Source organism: Anser anser, assembly GCF_964211835.1.
Source record: "Anser anser genome assembly, chromosome: 5".
NCBI classification, from domain to species: Eukaryota; Metazoa; Chordata; class Aves; order Anseriformes; family Anatidae; genus Anser; species Anser anser.
In genome coordinates, this window is record NC_139725.1 from 42663410 (window position 1) to 42683809 (window position 20400).

The window sequence follows — 20400 nt, forward strand, 5'->3', positions numbered from 1 at the left end:
GGCTTGGAGGCCTTGCTACTCCGATAAAAAAATAAACACAGCAGTACAGTGTCAATCAAGCACATGTGAAATGAATAACAAACTGGCGATGTGACAGGACACAAGAAGCAATTGTCACAGGGGAGCGAATTAGATGGGTTCCAGAGTGATCAGTACGAGGTCTGGCAGGACTCTACAATTTCATCTGGAAATAAATATTTTTATTTCGAAATAAACATGCGATCGACATTGATAATGTGTGCTGCTGACACACAAATTTGCAATGTGGTGTATCGTGATGAGAACAGAGCAATCATACAGAGCGGTTTGGATCACTTTGTAGGGCAAATCCATCCAAGCAATATGGGATTTTAATACAGCCAAATGCAGAATTACACTTCTAGAAAGAAGGAATGCAGGCAGCAGCTGCAGATAGGAGACTATCCTGGAAACCAGCAATTCTGAAAAGATTTCAGGGGTAATGACAAGCAATTAAATACGAGCTGTCAGCTCGATACCCTGACATCAGGGTAGTAAAACACTGCAGGAACAGGGAGGTGTTTTACCTCTCTGCACATCCTCATCGCAGTAGGGAGCGTATATGCTAAAATATCACATCTAGTTCTGACGTGAAATATGTCACACGTTCTGAGGGATGCTGAAAAACCAGGGAGGGTACAGGAAAAAACACGACAAAAATAATTTGAGGGCTGGTGAAAATGCCATTATTTAAGAAACCTAAAGTTGTCAATCTCTTCAATTTACCAAAAAGAAGATAAAGAGGTGCTCTGATTACAGGGCACAGGCTTCTCCACAGGAACAAACTGCCAGGTGTAAAGAGCCTTGTAATCTAACAAACAAAAAAAGGCAAAACATGAAACGACATCTGCAAACCAAAGCCAGATTATTCCCTGCTAGAAATCACGCCCACACCCACGTGCATCAGTCTAGCTGCCCTCCTTCTGCCAAAAGACACCAAAGCAGTGGGCTCCTGATAGCATGGCTTCAGGAGAGGAAAGAGTATTTCTGGGACATATCAGTGGAACACCGCAGATATAACGGAATGGAGATGAGTGATCTGTGCTATCACAGAGGCTCTTTCAGTTTATTTATTGATCCATTGATTGTTTCTGGCCTTGACAGAAGCCCCCAGACTGGATACCTGCAGCCTATTTGTTTGTAATGCAGGAAAGCCTGGAAGGTGAAGCGGCTGAGCTGCCGTAAGGAGGCAGGCACAGGAGTCCTGAGGAGGGAGCAGCACAGGTGACCCATGCTTCCTGCGCTGCAGCGTTGCAGACTGAAGGTTTATATGCTGTTCAGAGCGGAGTCTTGCTAAAGGTCATGCAGGGATGGAGGCAGAGCAAATAGCACTGGTCAATGAGCAGGGATGGGTAATAAAATTCATCAGGGATGTTACCTACTGATAAAAATATCTGTTGTTGTTAAAATCAAGATTGGAACTGAGATGAGTGCAGCAAACAGTGCTTATTTTTTCAGTGATCAGTAAGAATAACCAGAATAATTGCAGAGAAGTGAACATTATTTGAACACCACATCAGTCCCTACCAACCTCTTCCAGAAGCTCTCCTGATATTCTGCAGGGTACCACCTACCCCCGACTTCCACGAGGGCCACGACATGACCTGCCCACACATTTCTAAACTACTAATCCAGCCCTGCTGCCGACAAGGAAACTTCTGGTTCCAGTTACCTTCTCCTTTGCTACCTGGTGTGCTACCACTTCCTTTGTTTGGAAAGAAGGAAAAGCCATACAGAGCTCTAGGGAGGCTAAATGAGCCCTACCAAGCTCTGGAACCTGAGGAACACGTTCTCTGATTTCTGGTGAGAGATCCCAAGCATAGTCCTGTGGGTGAACATGGGGACTCCAGGACTTTGCTTTGTATAGGTAGAAGCACCCAAAAGGGAAAAGGCAAGAGTTCCCCAGCCCAGCAATGCTTACTGTCCTGGTGCTGATCACCCTAGGGCAACTTGAACCCTGAGTTTTGATGAGTAAGGGTGGCCAGTGGCATAAGGCAAAGAGATATCAGTTCTGGTGCTTGAAAATACTCACACCGTGGTTATCCTTGAGGAAGGGAGCATGCTATGTGCAAGCAGAAGGGCTTGGCTGGGCGCAGCCCATAGCCTGCATAAAGGAATTCCATCCCTCAGCTCTGGGGACAACTCCGATGATTCCCAGGATCATCGGATTTTGTAGGGGAAAAGCAGCAAACATATGAAGAGCTATCCAAAAAGTAATCATTAGTGTCTCAGTTATGAAGAAAAGTGGATTATATGGGCTCACTGCAGGCAGGCAGTGCCAGCCTCATAAAGGAAAACTGGAGGAGGAACATTACTCCAAGCCTCACCACACTAGAGGAAAAGCCATCCTAGTGGGATCCTGTTGGCAAACTATTCCAGTGTGTGTCACAGCGGGGAGAGGCAGATTTGCTTTGAATTAATTTGTTTATTTGGTTCCATTCTAGGCAGATGAGCTCTGGGATTTGTACACTGGGTTGAGTAACACCCTCCTACCCCAGGCCACAGAAATCAATGGCAAAGGGTGTCTTTCCATCCCAGTTTGTCAGATCCAATCCATCCCTAAGTCATGCCAAGCAGCTGGCTCAAGGTCAGGGAATATAAAACAGAGATTTTCCCCTCCAAATTGTCAAAGTCAGTCCATGCTGGGCAGAGGGGGACTGGCTCGCTTGGAGGGTTTCAGAGAATGGGCCCTGAGCTCCCCATGTTGGCACAGACCTGGCATTAGCAACCCCTAACCATTTGGTGGATCTTTATATGTGTCCAGAGCTCGAAGTCTCTGTTCCAGAGACTTCGTTTCCAGTTCAGTTCCCAGTTCCCAGAGATCTTCAGTGCCACAAATTCTCTCCCCTGAGTGGCTGTCCTTGGGGGAACAGAGAGGACAGGGAACAGACGGGGCGGCTCCAGATCACCATAGGGATTCCCAGCAGAGGGGGGATTCGTGCTACCTCTCACCATGCACCTGCTCTGGGAAGGGGCACTGAAGAGGAAGAGGAGGTTGAGACCTCGAGAACTACGCTCTGGGGCACTTAAAGTCCCAAGGCTTCACATTCATTCAATCTCACAGCCTCCCCCAGCGCGGCATTACTCACTTCCACGCTTCCAGCCAGGCACAAGGCCAGCACAGATCTCTGCCGCATGGAGCCTCTGCAGAGAGGCAGTGGTCTCTTCCTTTATAGGCAACTGCCTGCCAAGCAGCTGGTTTCCCTGCTCTTCATCCGTCAGAGCTGCTGACAGCTCTCTCCGTGTCAGGCACAGCCTGTGGGGCAGGGACAGCGTGCAGGCTCCTGGGACACCTCTCCTGTGCTGCCCCAGGACACCCACCCTGCTGCGTCCCGCTAACATCAGCAGTGCCCGGGGGGAAGCACGGCTCCAGAAGGGAAGGCAGAGGAAGCGGTACTGCCCCTCAAAGAGCAGGGATGCCTGTCCTCCTGCTGGTCGCACCAGGCTGAGCGCTGCGAGGCCACTGGCTGAGAGACCTCAGCCACTGGCACGTGGGATATTTCATTCAAAATTACCAGAGGTGCAGGACAGGAGGGAGCTGTGCAGACAGACTGACCCGCATCTGAAACAGCTCAAACCTACCCAACAAGCACGTGTAGCTGCCCTCTTCTGAGGTGCAGGACGAGGGCCAGAGGACACTTGCCAGCATTCAGGAGAACCCAGGTAGGTCTGGTTCCTTATGTCCTCATGCAACACATCCAAATGACACCTGCAGGACGTTCAGCAAAGGAACTGCAGACCTAACAAATGCACCTTTCTTCTGCCTCTCCTTTCCTCCCTGGGAAGACAATAGCATCTGTGTTAAGATAACCTATTTTAAAAAGTCTTTGTTACTGGTTACATTCTGCTCTGTATTTATTTTAGAGACAGCAGGCCAGAGTAAGTGCAAAAATGCATTCCCTGACACGACAGCTCCCCTGCCCCGTCCCAGATGCACCTGCAAGGTGCCTGCTCCCTGGTACCTCTCACCCCACGGAGGACAGAGCAGAAGGCTGAGCTGGCAGGCTCCTGGTAACAACACTGATGAGCATGACGACTGCTGTTTTCCGAACCAACCACATTTTTCTTTAAAAGCCTGTAATTTCAAGACCAGGCACACAGGATCACAACGACCAAGTCAAAATCACCACGACCTCGGGGTCCAAAAAGCAAAACTGTTTTCCTAACCCACTGTATATAGGAAGCATTTTGACAAACGCTCCGGTCACTTCTGATGATCACACTTGATGTGGGTAAACAAAAGCCATGAGGAGTCCAGGTGGACGTACAGCTGTGGCTCCTCTCCGTGACCCAAGGGCAGCTATCCTCTTTGGGGCTGGAGGCAAAGGTGGCGAATTCTTCAAAGCACTTCCCTCTCCCCACCAGCAACACCTCAGTCTTTCCTGGATTTCGCTTCTATCGGCTGCTCTTTGTTCAGATGTTGGTTTTGGCCAGATCGCTAGCGAGCTTGGAAGTGGTGTACTTCGCATCTTGCATAAAGGAAATGCAGAGCCAAGTGCCACACAAGTATTGCTCTTCTTTCATCCGGGCTGCCTTGCCCTCTCCCCACCCAAAGCCTCACTGACCACAGCAGGGTGGGCACTGCAGAGAGTGAATCCTGGATGGTGTGGGCAGTGGGCAGGGGGTGCTAACCTCAGATGTGGACCAGGGCTGGAAAATCACTCCTTCAGCTGGAAAAAGATCTGCACCCTGCCGAGCATCAGAGAGCTCACACAGAGACCACTTTTTGCTGCGGAGCAATGGGTGTTTCCCGGGAGGACAGCAGCAGGGAGCGGGACAGGGCTGGCCAAAACAGAAGTGAAGACACGAAGCCCTCAGAGAAGGATCCATCTCCCAAGAGCTGGGAAAGCCCCATCTCCAGACCCGAGTCCAAGCAGCTCCATCTGTCCATCACCAGCCCACTGCCCCGTCCTCTGGGAAGCGGCCGCTGCCACCTGCTTCCTGCTGGCCAACCCTTCCCAGGGCGGCTGCTGCTTCTTGCCCAGGGAGCAGGGAAGGGCAGGGGGGCCTTCCTGGCTGGACCCAAGCAGCAGGGGACCACTGGCTTCGGGGCACCCCACAGAGAGGCCCCCTGGGCTGCAGAGCGAGGCTCCTCGCAGCGGGGAACCACCCCAGCTCCTCCAGCCTTAGCCTGCACCGGCTGCTCCAAGAGGAGAGCTCGCAGCCAGGACGGGGGCTGAGTCATGTTCAGCCCCTGATAACCTGCCAGGACAACAGGAGGGCTCTCCCCTGCTCTCGAAACACCAAACAACATGCTCGGTATCTGTCTTGTCCGTTCGCCTGTCCCCTTGGCCAGACGCCCTTGCCGCTTGAGGCCACAGGGACCAAAGGCAGTGATTCACTTCCCCCTTTGTAATGCTCTGCGGTTGCCGATTTTCCACTAAAGCATCACAGAAGAATGGGCAGCCTCCACACCAGTGTCTGTGTCTACAGGGGGAGAGGAAAGCAGCCAGCCTTGGAAAGCAGCAAATTGACCGCAGACCAGAAACTTCCCCTTTCTTGGACTCGGAGCAGGTTCCTCAGCAGGCAGACGGGATTCATGGCTCAGGCTCCAGGCCCCGGAGCACAGGGGGGGCACTGCTTAGAGAGCACTGAAGCCTATTATCAATTAGCTCACAAGCATGCTGACAAGGAAGACAGCTCTGTTAGGACTCAGGGAGGAGGGGGGAAACCACACCATACAAGGCACCTGACTTCAAGCCCACCCACACGATGCCCATAAATCTCAGCTCAGTTTACCATCCCCACGGGCAGCAGAGAAAGCTCTGAAACCTGCCCACCCCTGGCTTGTCACTGTCCCACCTGTGGCTGCCTTCAGCCCTGGTACCCCCTGTGAGAGCGAGGGAGACACCGAAGCCCCCCCGCTCTCCAGGGTGGTGGTGAAGGCAGGAGAAGTTCTCCTGGCCTGGAGAAGCAGGTGGTGGGGCAGAAGACCCTCCCGGCTGGGGAGAGGCTGTGCCAGGCAGGACCTGCCCACCTGAAGGCCACAGGAGTGACCAGCCGGGTGTCTTCGTGCCCGATTCCCAGTCACCTGCAGCCAGATCTCCTGCCAGATGGGCTGTCACGGGGACATCAAGGCGAGTGGCCACCCCATTCCTCCTTCCAGTCACTGTCCCGCTTGGCTGCAGGACAGCGCAGCCTGGCCAGAACGGCTGCTCACACGTCTCTGCTCAGCTCTCTGCTGACACGAAACCTTGCCACACATGCCACACGTGCCACCTGCCACTCTGTCACTGCTCGTCTTTGTGCTCTCGCATTAGCGAGCAAGCAACTGCCTCCCTGGAAGCGGTCCAGCTCTCCAGGCATGGGAACAGCACCTGCCTGGCCCAAGGAGGGTGCAGACAGGCACAAGGGCACGGCACGGGGCTGGCACGGCAGCAGGTGGCCCTGGCTGGCTCTGTCAGACATTGGTGCTGACCCCTCAAAGGGCCACAACCAGGACTGCAAAACGCCAGGCGTGACGGAGGGCTGTCTGAAGGCTCCGTAGCTGGAGTGCGGGCTGATGCATCCCTGGAAAAAAACCACAAAATGCAGCCTGCAGCTGCTCTGAGCTTCACATGGAGCCAGCAGAGAAGCAGGCCAGCTGCTCAGTTACAACCACCGCATCTGGCCCCCTGCGCACACCCTACAGACCAAGGCAGGGACCTGGGGGGGGTGGGAGGCAAGGTGTGCTGCCTGCTGTGGTGGAGCAGCCTGTGCTGGGTGGCCAGGGAGATGTGCTCTCACATGTCCACCGGCCCTGCGCTCCCCAGCGTGGGCTAATGCAGCGAGGAAGCTGGTCCAGCTGGCTCCCCTTCCTGGATGCAAGGGCTGCTGCATTCCCAGAAGTTGTTACAGACACATGATAAACCGGCACAACGCTGCTGCCAGGCCCAGCCACCCAGCCTCTCTCGTGACTCGGTGAGAAGAAACCCACGCAGAGGTGCCCTAACAGCTGCCACCAGGCCCAGGTCTCCAGCAGTGCAGCCATACAGCTGCAGACAGGTCCCCACGGCCACGGGTTTTGTGCTGTCACACAACCGGGCATAGAGAAGGGCAAAACGTCGCCTTGGAGCCCATGGGAAGACAACGGCACAGCTGGGGAGCTGGTGTTGCGCACCACCACCAACATCCAACGACAACCTCACGCCGAGGACCCCAAACCCATCTGATGAAACTTCCAGCAGAAGAGGCGTTGGGCAGGCTGAAGCTGGGGTGACCTATCCCCCTCTACGGCGGGCAGAAAACAAGCATCGAGCTCACATTCATCCTGTTGGTGAGCAACTCCAACCCCCTCCACCGAGCTGCCCGCTTCAAAGCCCCGAGGAAATACATCGCCCTATTCATCCCCACACCCACACGTGCCCTGGCAAGGGGGGGCAGCCAGCAGCCTCCCCCTGTTTTACATGGGTATAGAGAGGGCAGGCAAAGCCTCTCCCACAGCAGGCATGCCAGCAGGGGGAAAAGCATGCCCAGAGGGCACAGGGTGGAGAGGAGACGTGTTTAATCCTCTCAGCTGGTGAAGAGGCTTTTCATCTACAGCCGTGTGGGAGAGACCCACACACCCTGGGAACACTCCGGGTCTACGACATATTTCAATTTAAAGTAGTGGCTTGTATGCAGGTTGAACAACCTGGCCTTTGGATCTATTAGCTCCTTTTAGTTAGGTTTTTATGTCTCTCCATCCCCTGTCACACACAGGATTCCCTCACCTGCAGCACTGAGCCACGAGAGCTACATTGGGACATTACACTTTGCTGCCCACTCTCAAAGTCAGTGTTCAAGAGGCATTTAGATAATGTCCTTAATAACATGCTTCACTATTTGGTTAGCCCTGAAGTCATCAGGCAGTTGGACTTGATGTCCTTTGCAGGTCCCTTCCAACTGAACTATCCTATCCTATCCTATCCTATCCTATCCTAGCCTAGCCTAGCCTAGCCTAGCCTATCCTATCCTATCCTATCCTATCCTATCCTATCCTATCCTATCCTATCCTATCCTATCTATCCTATCCTACCCTAGTCTCAGCACCGCTGGGAATCAGAGAACAAGCATCCCAATTATTTCTTCTGTTACCGCACATAGCCATGATGCTTGGTGGCAAAGTCCATGTTTCCAGGTGCACCGTCCTCCCACCATGACCATGGACCTGCTCTCACACCCCTCCCATGTGGCTTTCGGCACCCACACCGGGGACCAGCAGGGAAGAGCAGGCTTTGCCAGCGGTGGGAAGGGACCAGGAGCGGGCACTGCCTGGGCACCAGCCCTCCGCAGAGCACCCCACAGGGACAGGGAAGGCAGAGCTCCGGTGTCGTTACCAGCCTGTCCTAACGCCCCTGGAAGAGTTTGGCACTTTGGTGTTGTGGCAAGCCTCGTCACTGAGAAATCATTGTGGCCACCCTGCCGAGGCAAGGCAATCTAATACACGCTGCCTGCCCCTTCCACATAGCCTCAGCCTCTGAGCGTGCTCCCCATGCTCCCAGGCCAGCTTTTGGCTCAGACGTGGGTCTGTTAACTGTTCCCCTCAGCTCCCACCCTTCCAATTTGTCAGGATCTTTTCTGGCAATGAAAACTGCCTTGACTCAGTGCAGGACCCTGGGGAGCACAGGAAAAAAGCCCATGCGATCGGGTCTTCTGCCTCCAATGTCCTAAGCACGCCTGGTCCCTCACATGCAGCCACACTGCATTGCTCTCTGCTGCTTAATTTGCTGTTCACTCCTACTCTGCAAAACCTCAGCCTCTCCTTCTTCTAGACTTCTTCCTCCCATGGAGGATTTTTTCCTTCGGCTGTAACAGATAATATTTTTCCAGTCCAAATCTGTTCATAGCTCCTGCAAACGCTTAGTTTCTGGGGACTTCTACATCTCCATTTCAACCCCTCCTTGTACCAAATCAGCTTCAATTCATCCCTCGTGTCCTGCCAGCACTTGGTGATTTATGGAAATGCTCAAAACCAAAGAGAACCCCTTTGATTTTGCTTAAGTACCAGCTTAAACCAAAAAAGGCAGCATATGACCAGGTATGACAAACTGCAACATAATCCGTATGCACAAGGAAGCTGAAAGAAAGCTGGACGACAAACCAATGCAGGCATCAGGGAAAAGTTCTCCGGCGTTTGATCGTGTGGCCTTGGTGTTTTTTTAACATCTTTCTTTTTTACACAACTGCTACGTAAATTGTATTGTCGTAAATGTCCCAAGTGATAGATGTGTAGTATATAAAATAGGCTATAAACTGGATTTTCTGTACTACTTCACCCATCACATGCACATTGCATTTGCCGTGCACACTGCTCTCTAGCATGTAGTCTCAGACTAAGTTGACAGGAGCAGAGTTTTTCTTTCAGGTAGAAGGAAAACTACATTTGAACGTCTTCTCCCAAAGCCTAGAGGCTGAATTAAGTTATAAGAACGGCTCCCAAGGAGGTACAGAAGAACCAGGCCTAATATGAAGACCATATTTGGAGTTTAAAAGGAGCCCGAAAAGCTCGCTATCCTCCTGCTGCTCTGAAGTGTATGCAACCCCCTAGAAAGTAAATACATAAAACACATAAAACAGAATGGTGCTGACAGCTTTAAAGCACCAGAAAGTCGAGCAAGTGTATCTGGTGCCAGGCTAGAGAAGGTGTATCTTGCAATTTAAAAATAGAAGTATTTTTATATAAGAAAAATTACATTTACACTCCTCTTGGGTAGCTTGAGTTTTTCCTTTAGGCTTCCCAGACAGCCTGCCAAGGGCTTTCGACTGTGTCAAAACAGGAGAGGGGCTGAGACCTGGAACTTATGGAGCTCTCATTGCCCCGAGTGGAATCTCTTTTTTGCATATTCTCACACGGACTGGCACTGGCTTTTCAGTTTCAATTTTTTAATAAAGTCTCAGATATCTACTCAAAGTCGGCTCTGGATCAAGGAACATAAGTGCTTGGCCACCTTGTGAAAACTATACTGCCATAGGGAAGCACTTAGAAAGCTGCAATTAGAGCTTATCTGCTTTAGGGAAATATGCCATTCAAGTTAACAAGCATAAACACGCCGCAGCAGGGAAGGCAAGGTTGGCACCAGCTTTTTACCCCAGGAATTCAAAGTCATCTCCTGAGCTGGTCTCATCCCAAGCAAAGGAGGAAACAGCCCGCACAAGGGGAGCGCGCTTGCACAGAGGGACTTCTCAACCAGGATGGCTTTTATTTCCTGTAGCTAATTGGGTATTAATAAGTTGTAACCCTCATAAGTGTAAGTTGAATGATAGTCATAAGTGAGCAGAAGAGCAGGAGCGTGTTCAGAAGGTGAGTGGCTGGTACCGGCCGCCTCCTAGCATCCTCTGTATCGCTGCAGTGGGCAAACTGTCCTGGACACTCCGCAGCAGCCCAAGAAAGGCAGTAAGGAAACTCCAATCTCCTCATAACCATGGGAAGTTCAGAGCTGGCGAGACAGGAGGCTTCAGATACTGCCTTAACAATGAAGACTGCTCTGTTTGGAGCAGCATCTTCAAAAATCAGATGATATTGCACTGATTTTTCATTTTATCTGCTAGCCCTCAATGACAACAAGCTAATCCAGCTTGGTTTTGCCAAGCCACAGCTCTCAATGTCATGTTTCAAGCGGCCATCCCAGGGTGGAGAGCTTTACATCCATCCACAGCCAACACAGTGGCTGCCATGGATGCCACTCTCCTCAGAAATGAGCACACCAGGCATTTGCCACCAGACCAGGAGCTGCTTTCTAACCACGATGAGTTACTTCTGCTAGTTTTCAAAAGGGGGGAAATATACTTTTTCCATCCAGCAACCTCTGCTGCACACCCAAGAGCCTGCCTCCTGCTTGCTCCCTGCTGTTCTCATCATTAGCTTCCCGGAGAGAGGAGAGAGACTTTGGCAGGGCCTCCCTGCTGGCACGAGGCTCCCCCAGCCTCTCCAGGCCAGAAGCGCTTGCCACAGCTCCTCCAGGCCTGCAACCAGCTCTTCCTCGCGTCAGGAAGGGAGGAGATGTCTCCTCCTGGGTGCTGGAGAGCAGGCTCTGAGACCAGGAGTCAGGGGGGCGGGCATGTCCCAACTCAGCCTTCTTCCTTTTCCACCCCAAAACCAGCAGGCACCTCCTAGCAACTGCCCTGCCCAAACAGAGCCCTCCCAGAGGAAGCTCCCTGCTCTCCAGGGCTTAGCTGTACTGAGCTGTCTGCGCCGTGTCTCAGCACCTTGTACCACAGCTATTTCCTTTCCCCTTGCCCGGCTTGCTGCGAAAATGCTTTGCAGGTCCCGGTCACATCTTTTTTTTTTTTTGTGAAGAGGAAAGCCTTGCTTCCCTACCCCAGCGCACACATCCTGCCTGGGCAGCACAGTCTCGGGGGCAGATGTGGGTACGGGCCCAGCACCCGGGCACCCAGCACTCCGCTCCCCCAGGAGGGACCTTCTCGGGGTGGCAGCGGCAGGTCCCTCCCCACGGGCTGCTGGCCACAGGGACAGGTGGCCGCAGAGCAGCCAGGCGTCCAGCCAGAGGGACAGGGGCACGAGCCCTCTCCACCCCCTGCTAAACAAACAGGAATTCTTCCGATACTCCAGCCTTAGGAAAACAAAGCTGTTTCCATTTAGCTCGGCTTCTGGGCTGAGGTGCAGCTCCACCCGCGCAATCATCCGGCGGGGCTTTGCTTCCCCGGGCAGAGATTCAGGCTGAGATCAAGACGAGGAAGGATTTGCTGCTAGCCCGTGCTGGGAGGGCCTCTAACACCCCCAGGGTTTTGCTCTCCGGAGCACTCCCTGCTCCAAACAGCTCGGGCCGGGGCCTCCTGGCTTCTGCGGCAGCTAGCAGGTCCCTGTGCTCCCTCAGACACCCAGCTCCAAACCTCCTCCTAGCCACGAAGGGACCTGGGAAGCCACACTTCTCCCAGCCTGCGCTGTCAGGAGCAAAAGCTTGAGCATCACCAGCTTCAGAGCCACCAAAGTGATCCCAGAGCCGCCCATCTCCGAGCCATGCCTTCTCAGCAGGTGCTGAGCCAGAAGGCTGGTGTCAGCTGAAGCTCCGCACCGTGAAGGAAACGCTGCTAAGAGCCTCCCTCAGCAGGACTGCCCGAGGCCAGGACGGAGCAGACAGCTCTAGCACAGGCTCTGCCACACTGCAGCACCCAGCACATGGTGCTGGTTTCCTGCACTCCAGGAAAAGCCGCCCGGTGCCAAAGGTGGGATATCCTGCGATACAGCACAGGAACAGAGCTGGGCACTCCCAGCTCGTGTGCCCAGTACAAGAGCTCACAAGTCAAGAGGACAAGGCACCACATCAAATCCCACGGACTCCACCAGGCAGACAGATTTCATCATTTTTCCGAAGCATCTCAGTAGCAATTTTAAATTTAAATCACTGGCAAGTCTGACCAGCTGAGGATAAGAAACCATTTTAAGCCAGCCCCACCTCTCAGGGAAGTGGGGAATATTTTGGTCCAGAAATTTTCTGAATAACCCCTAATGTTGCTCTTCTATCTCTGTCTGAAGACTCCCTTCAGAATACATTGGAAGCAGAATCAGCCCCATCTCTGCTCAGAGAGCAGGCCTCTGGGGAGGATTCATGTTTTTTGCTGCATGTTTATGCAGCATCTACTACAGCATTGTTCCAGTACATGACTTCACAGCTTCTGATTACTACCTCAGAACAAATAAACACATATAGAGCCAATATATACACAAATAAACAAAAACAGAAAGCAAATTCACTCACGTGAAGATTGATTTCCTGTCTTGGCACAGCACAATGTGGCTTGGAGGTCTACAAGCTCCTACCCTTGCGCAATTCCTCCTTGTTAGCAATGAGAATGCACAGGGAGATTGGGGACTGATTGTTTGTCCTGGATCTCAAAGCCATCTCACAACAAGTGTGACCTGGAACCACCAGTGTCCTCAGCCCCTGAGCCACCCACGAGATTCTTCTACACTTCCTTATCAGCAAATCAGACAAGCAAGGCAGCTGCTGTGGGACCATGGTGGGCTCACTACAAGAGGTCAGCGTGCCACCAGCACGACTCCTCCTTACTCAGGAGGAGACCAAGGACTGGAAAATCTACCTAAGCTGCTCCTCTCAGAGTAAGTGAATCGAACCCCAGTGAAGGTGAGCCTGTGTTGCCAGCACCTAAGAAGCAATCCTTGTACTTGCAAATCTGAGCAAGATCTACCCAGTTCTGGGAAGGCCAATATGCCTCTTGCTTTTGTCGCTACAGGCCACTTGTATGGAGAAAGCCTGATGGAGAAGCACAGAAAGCACATCAGCAGTAGCACAGAGACAGATGAAGTTGCAACTGCAAGAACGAGGCTCCAAGTTCAGACTGGTCTGACAGCACGGTTTCATGAGACAAATGTCCATTCTACTAAATGGCTTGCCCCAAAAGGGAAGTACACCCCCTTCCTTGCTAGCTTTGCAATCCTTCTGGTCTTCATACTTAAAATTACCCCGCTGCACGGGCAGAAAATCATCCTTAAATTTGCTGCATTAGTGTTTGCTGGCTTATAGAACTGAGCCAGCTCAGCCAGGGGCCAGATAACAGCAGCGGCAGTGCAAAGGAAGCAGTGGGAGGGCACAGCTGGGTGCAATGTCAGCAGAAGTGCACCTTTGGCTGTGGGCTTTCAGGCAGCACAGCCTGCCTGGGGAACCCCCTCTTACAGTGCTCCATGGCTAGCCCAGAAGCAGGCTGGCCAAAGGGGACATTCAAAAATAGCTGGGAAAGAACCCATCAAATAGCTGCAAGACTTTTCAGCCATGACAGTTGTATGCCGTATGTTACATTGTCCATGGACAAAACTTAAGCGAGTGAATTGTATGAGAAAAAGCCCAGGGGCTGAAGCACAAAGCACAGACGGGGACCAGTGCCAGGGTGCAGGCAGCCCCCCACCAGCCCGCACAGCACTGCCAAGGACGAACATCCAATGCTCTCGCTGAAGCGAGGGATGGGGTGACGTCCTGCGGCCTCTGTGGGGAACGAAGGAGGAAAGGCATGGCACGGTCCTTAACGGCATCCTATTTCTTTGGGACTGTGCCAAGGGATTTAAGGTAGAGCAGGCAGCTGGGCATTCAGCACTCCCAGCCCAGCACTCGCTAGGCGCTGAGTCTGTCTGGACAGCAACGCTCTGTCGGTGCCTGCACAGTCCCGTGTCCTCCGCACGGAGCCTGAGGTCATGTTCCTTACTGGGAAAGCCTCAAACAGGTGGCGTATTTGCAGGGGCACCGCTCTCCCTCCCCTCCCGTCCTCGCACACAGAGGGGTGGGAAGAGGTCACTGCCGTGGGGAAGCTTGTCAGGAGCGAGTGGGATCGTGGGCATGTGCTAAGGCTGCCTGCTCACTTGTGCACCCAGCCTCTCCCCAGCAGCAATGGCACGGCCTTGGCCACCTCTCCCCATGAATATCACCTCGGCCTTGCTGAATCTGGCTCTCATTAGATAGCCTTTCATTTGGGCACCAAGGTATGCTGGCTTCAGTGAACTGCCTCGTGTCAGTCATCCCTTTTCAGTCATTTGAGCCCCTCCAAAATTGTAGATGTCCAAGAGTGAGTGTCCAAAAATGTCTCCAGCCCATGCATTGCATCTGCTTCACAAGAGACAAAAACACAACAGCTACTTTAAGTGCAACAAGCGCTTTAAAACCAACTGGAAAAATGCAGAAAACCAAAGCCCAAACTGCCCACTTCCCAGGCAGCTCCAAGTAGCGCTGATAGAGAAAGTCAAAACAGCTCACAGAGGAAAAGGAGAAACTGAAGTTACCTCATGGTTTGGCACTGCCAGGGCACATAATTTGCTGCAATGTCTTCTTGACTGTTACTGAGAGACTTCTGCTGGAAGCCATGTGCAAATTCTCAGCTGTGGTGGCTACCAGCAACGAGTCTTTCAGGCCCAGCAACTGGATAAGCAGCAGCAAGAAAGACACAGGCCTCTAGGAGTGGGTTTAAGAGTCCATGGACTCTTACAAAGAAGCCAAGATGATTTCTTTTGAAAAATGTGTGGGTTGTCCTATACCAGCAGGCACCATTACCACCTCTCCATCCCCACCAAGCGGCCTGAATAGCAGAGGTACTTGTCAGGGAACGGCACCTTTCATGCCTTTACTGCCTCCTTAGTGCCTTTCCCAGAGGCTGTGGGGTCTCCCTCCTTGGAGATATTTAAAAGACACCTGGACGTGCTCTGGGTGGCCCTGCTGGAGCAGGGGGTTGGACCAGGTGACCTTCAGAGGTCCCTGCAGCCTCAGCCACCCACTGGTTCTGTGACTGATTCTGCCTTTCATGCCTTTTTCTATAAACAAAGAACCCACGTCTCCAGAGGGACTTCACAAAACACAAAATGTGGAAGAGTATGAGAGCACCTCAGAACCGACTCATGGCAGGCAGGCTGACGCCATAAGCTTTTCTTCACACAAAAGAAACAGACGATGCCACAGTTATCATCCTGAGCTCAACATGTTTCTTGCAGGGTCTCTCTTGAAGAAACCCCTCTGAACACCAACAGCTGAGCCTTTGTTTCCACACCTGCCTGCGGAATGACCCACGCGACAGCAGGGTGACACAGAAGCAGGGAACACCCAGCTCAGTAACGGCTCGAGCCTGAGAGGAGACACCTCGGAGGCACTACACATATCATCATTTGGCTCAAACCAGCATTTAACAGCACACCTCAGATCTGTGTGCCTGCCCCCGGGTGCCACCGGCACATGGTGCCCTGGACACATCCTCTTCCGAAAGAGTTTTCACCCTGCTCCTCGGCCCACCCCGCTGCCCCCGCTTAGGCCTCTCAAAGGACAGGGGCAAACTGCTCCTCCCCTGTGGGACCACGTCCCACTCCTATACGTGCCTGGGGACCGTGACAGTGCGCTGGGGACAAACTGAGCCCCCTGGAGCAGACTTACCCGGTGGGTGCGTGTCGCGGGACGGGCGCCTGAGCCCCTCGTGTGGAGGCATCCCTCTCGGCCGTGCTGGTCCTCCTCCGCAGGGAGCTGGCGGGGGGCTGGAGGGCGATGCCGGGCGGGTGGTACTCTTGCTCGGGGACGACTTCTTCACACCTGGAGCCCTGGAAGCCCGAGCGGCAGGTACAGACCTGGGGCCGGCTGCAGGAGCCCTTGTTCTGGCACGGCGGGTCGCAGACAGCTGGGGGGACACAGACAGGCGGTTAGCAGGACACGGGGCTCCTGGCAGCAAACAGAGCAGTGGTTTGTGTGCTACCTTTCTGCTTTATTCCATTCTGGGGTCTGACTTGCACGGTCCTCCTGCCTCTCCCCCTTGCCAGCTCTCCCCCCACAGCCGATTTTGGAGTCACCATGCCCAAATTCCTCCGCAGTTACAGGGACTTACAGTTCATTAATTTCATGCCCAAACCACTCTCCAAGCCTGTGTGTGTTCCTAATTACAGCACATCAGCTTCAGTTTGCGCCCCGGGAGGAAAGTGCTGTTAATTATATGCTGGACCCTGACACTTCCCAAGTTAACAGACGCCAAATTGGGTTTATAACCCAGTCAGCGAGAGCCAGGGAACCACAGCTCACTCGGGTAGGACCAGGCTAGATGTTCTGAGCAAGTATAATTGAGGAGGCATTGAAAACCGATGTCTTCCTTCAAAGAAGAGAGGAAGGTAAGGGCTGCCTGGCAGGAGGCCATGAAACCTCACCAGACAACGCAAGGCAGACGTTAACCTCCAGCCACGTGGAAAGCCTGTGGACGAGCTGCAATGTGCAGCTACCACTTCTGCTCCAGGCCCATTCCCCAGGAGTGCCCTGGGTGGCCGCAGGAGCCAGTTTGATGTACCAGCACCTCCACACACAGCTGCCGAGGCTCCACGAGCACCTCTCTCCCTTCCTGGTTATGTTCTCACACTGCATCCATCACTGGAAGATCCAAGCAGGTCTGTGAGACATGCTGCTTTTCTGGACAACAGACACACAGAGAACTCGAGCCCTGTGTGCCATGCCCACATCGCCCTGCTGGCACCAAGCAAGGGAAGTCCTTGTGCAGACTCCAAGGTCCTTTCACTACAGCACGGACCGTTCCCTGACCCCAAAACTGGTCTGCCATCAGCTTTTCCTAACTGCATCAGCGATACATTGGCTGGAACACTTCATTTGACCTTTATTTTACTGTGTTAAGGCTCAGGAAGAGAGACAGATTGGGGAGAAGGGAGAACCCAAGCCATGGAGTGCTGTATAGGCTAAAGCCAGAGCTTTTGATGAAATCCCTCAGTAAAATAAATCAGCCTCTGCTGCAGACTCTGGAACACAGACAGAGTCCTAGTCAAGCAGGAATGAGCTGTCTCGGGGAAGCCTGACAGTCCAAAATTTGATGTCATTTATAACAACTCAGCTGTGATTTAAATGGGCTGCCACTCCATTCCATTATCTCCCAACAAACGCCTATCTCAGCAAGCTGCACCACCCCAGGAAGCCTGCGGTGCCAAACAGCCACTTTGCAGGCTGAAATCCTGCAGAGAGGGGACCCACCAGAGCAGCAGCTCCGGACCCAAGCCACAGCAGCTCTCATGATGTCTCCCACATACAGCTCTAACAGTGGCATGGGATGTAGGCTGTGCCCCTCGGCAGCGACAAGCCACCAGGCACTCTGAAAGCCCCCAAGGCAGCCGATATAAAAAAGAGAAAGAAGGGAACGGGATCAGCCTTCATGCAGGATGGGTGGGGAGCGGCTCTAGCTGAAATACTCCAGCTCTAGGATTAATCCACTTCCCTGTTTCTTTTGGAGACTCAGAAATGACTTGAAAGAACTTTTAAAGGTCACTGGTTCTCACTCAGTCTAGATGTGCAAGGTAGGACAGTCAGAGCCCTCAGCAGAAAGCTGCCAATTCCAAACGTGAAAATCACGAGTCAGACCCCCAAAACCATAAAATTGTCAGAAGAAACAAAACAGTTAAATATATACACGTATGTATATTTGGAGTCTTTCTCTTTGCTTTCTGGCTTCTGAGCCTAGGGGTTTGCTCAGAGATGTCTCTCCCCAGCCGCAGGGTTATAAACACTTCCTGGTGAGACGAAAGCCCCTCTTTTCTTCTCATTGTAAGCACCTGCTCCTGAAGCTGGGGCTTTAAGGAAAGCAAAAACAGGTATCTCAAAACTCTTTATAAAAGGATGAGATTGGGAGGATGCTGCAGGGACAAGTGTGGTGTGGCTCTAGCCACCCAGCTAGGCAAGGCAGCAGGACAGTACACGGGGACTGCCACGGAGTCCAACCTCCCATCGCCTTGCACACACACCTGGCCCAGGACTGAGCAATGATGTTGCTCGAGGTCTAGGGCAGTGGTGCAGATCTTCACTGTAGGCTCTCTGAGCTGCTTTCCTGCTCAGTCCCATTTAACTGTGGGAGAACCCGTCCATCCGCTGAGGCAGCCACAGGAAAACTGGGAAGGTGCTGCAGCACTTGTACCGCTGGGGTGATTTAGTCCACTTTTTCATGGAAAAATTTGCTTATTGATGCAACACAATACGTAACCTCAGTTCTAACCTGAAGCTCTGACTGTGCCAGCAAACCCAGAAGGGAAGGACAACTTATCACAAGTGAGAGATTTGTGCAGGCTGACAGGCAGGTAGATCAATGGCAATGCATGAATAACAGAGATTGAAAACATAACTTCAATGAAAAACAGCCTGTACTAAAAAAACACTACAGTCACTGCACAGAGGACAGACAGAAGGAGAGAGCATGTGAATATCATCTCCGTTTTGCAGATGCAGAGAAGCCCCAGGTGCTAATGCGGCTGTCTGAAGACACACTGTGAGACCAAGGCAGAGCCAGCGACAGACCCTGGGATCCCCGTGCCTTCATCGAGCATCTTAACCACAAGCCCATCTGTACGAGATTAGAAAGTGCATGGATTTATTTAGTCCTTCCCAACATGCCAATTAAAAAATGTTTCCTTTAAACTTTAAAATACCCATGGCAGAGAAAAGCTCATCCTGCATCATCTGCCCGGCCAAGGCTGCCATCCCGGGAAGCAGCAGAGAACCACGGCACATACTGCTGATAAGGGTGGAGATGGACAGACCAACGTTGGGAGGCTGAGCAGGAGGATTACCCTGCTCTTCAGCAGAGGGGAAGGAATCAGTCTGAGCAGGGCATGATGAGCTGATAGGGAGCAGCTACATTATCTATGAGATTGTCCTCCTTAACTCTGTTAGCTTGCTTTCACCCCACCAGCAAATGTCACCGTCCCCAAGTGAGACAGTTCTCTTTTTTTTATCTTCCCGGTCACTGACTCTCTGAAAAACCCCCAAGTCCTCACTGCACTTCAGCCCTAGAAGCTGGAGGAAAAAAAAACTACAAAGGCTGGAGAAATCTGCCCAAGGCTTGAGTTCAGCCATGTGTGGAGGTTTTGCAAGAGGAAAGTCCCTGGAAAAAGCATCCCTGGAGAAGGAAGATGTCACCGTGCATGGTAGGCAATGGCGATTAGATTAAAGCAAGTGTTTGGCCCCCCTCCTCCTGTACCCAGGCTTGGACGGACCAAAACCCAGGCCCTGCCCATGACCCAAATGCCAACTTCTTCCCTGCTTCACCACACTAAGAGGTTCCCTCTGGCTGCGCTTCCACCCTGCTAACTTCCCTGATATGCCCCATATCAAAGAGCATGGGATCAGAAATTGAACAACACTGCAGCACAGAAATTAACCGGAACGGGCTGTCCAGCTTGCCCTGGCAGCTTTAAACACAGCCAAGCGTCCCCGGCAGCTTGAGCTCCAGCAGAAAAACCCACAGGGGGAGGTAGCTGGGAACTCGGCGATGTTTACACACCACCGGTCTCCATCCAAGTCCTGCCTGAGATTTCCCATCCCCTGTTGGGGTGACACTGTCAGGCCCAATCGTGTTGACGGTGTCCTTTTAATTAATCCTCGGGAACAGCGGCACCTGAGCGGGCGCTCAACAGCCTGCGTGGCTGCGAGCCCAGATCCACGGCTCCTACAAAAACCCCTAATGAGAGAAAGATGCTGCCATTGCTGGCCTCCCGCTCTGTTTACAGACACTGTCTGGCAGCACAGCACGCTCTCTACCGTTTGGCTTCTGTGGACGAGGGGGGGGGAAGAGAGCGAGGAAGGAGGTGAGTCAGCCCTTGGCCCCTCGCTCCCGAATGGCGATTGCTAATGCAATTATCCCGGCGCAGCCCTAGCACTGCGAGACCCCGCGGCAAACAACAGCGAGCTCCTTCCAGCCAAACATCTGAGCAGCTGCTGCCACTTGAGCGAAGCCAGATGCTCGGGGGATGCCCTGGTACTGCCCCTGGTGTGGGGAGCATGCCCGTCCCCTGCCCTGCCCAGCGCAGGGTCCACACGCGGGGTCACAATGCTTTTGGGACATGCAAGCCGTGGCGTCCCTACTCACGTTTGATGCAGCGGTTTGTGCCAGGAGCCACGGTCCATCCCAAGCAGCACTGCCTCCCGCAGACGTTGGGCCTGAGCA

At 52.9% G+C, this 20400-nt stretch overlaps 1 protein-coding gene across 2 annotated transcripts in view; it reads right to left on the bottom strand.

Moving 5' to 3' along the window:
- The window catches only part of LTBP2 (latent transforming growth factor beta binding protein 2), a 64760-nt gene that overhangs the window by 38456 nt on the left and 5904 nt on the right, over positions 1-20400 (bottom strand). For both annotated transcript variants that reach the window (XM_083838692.1, XM_083838691.1), the window contains exons 2-3: positions 20323-20393; positions 15861-16098 (exon numbers count right to left, since the gene is read on the bottom strand). In XM_083838692.1, the coding sequence (XP_083694818.1) occupies positions 15861-16098; positions 20323-20393 (309 nt within the window). The remainder of the gene's footprint in view (positions 1-15860; positions 16099-20322; positions 20394-20400) is intronic.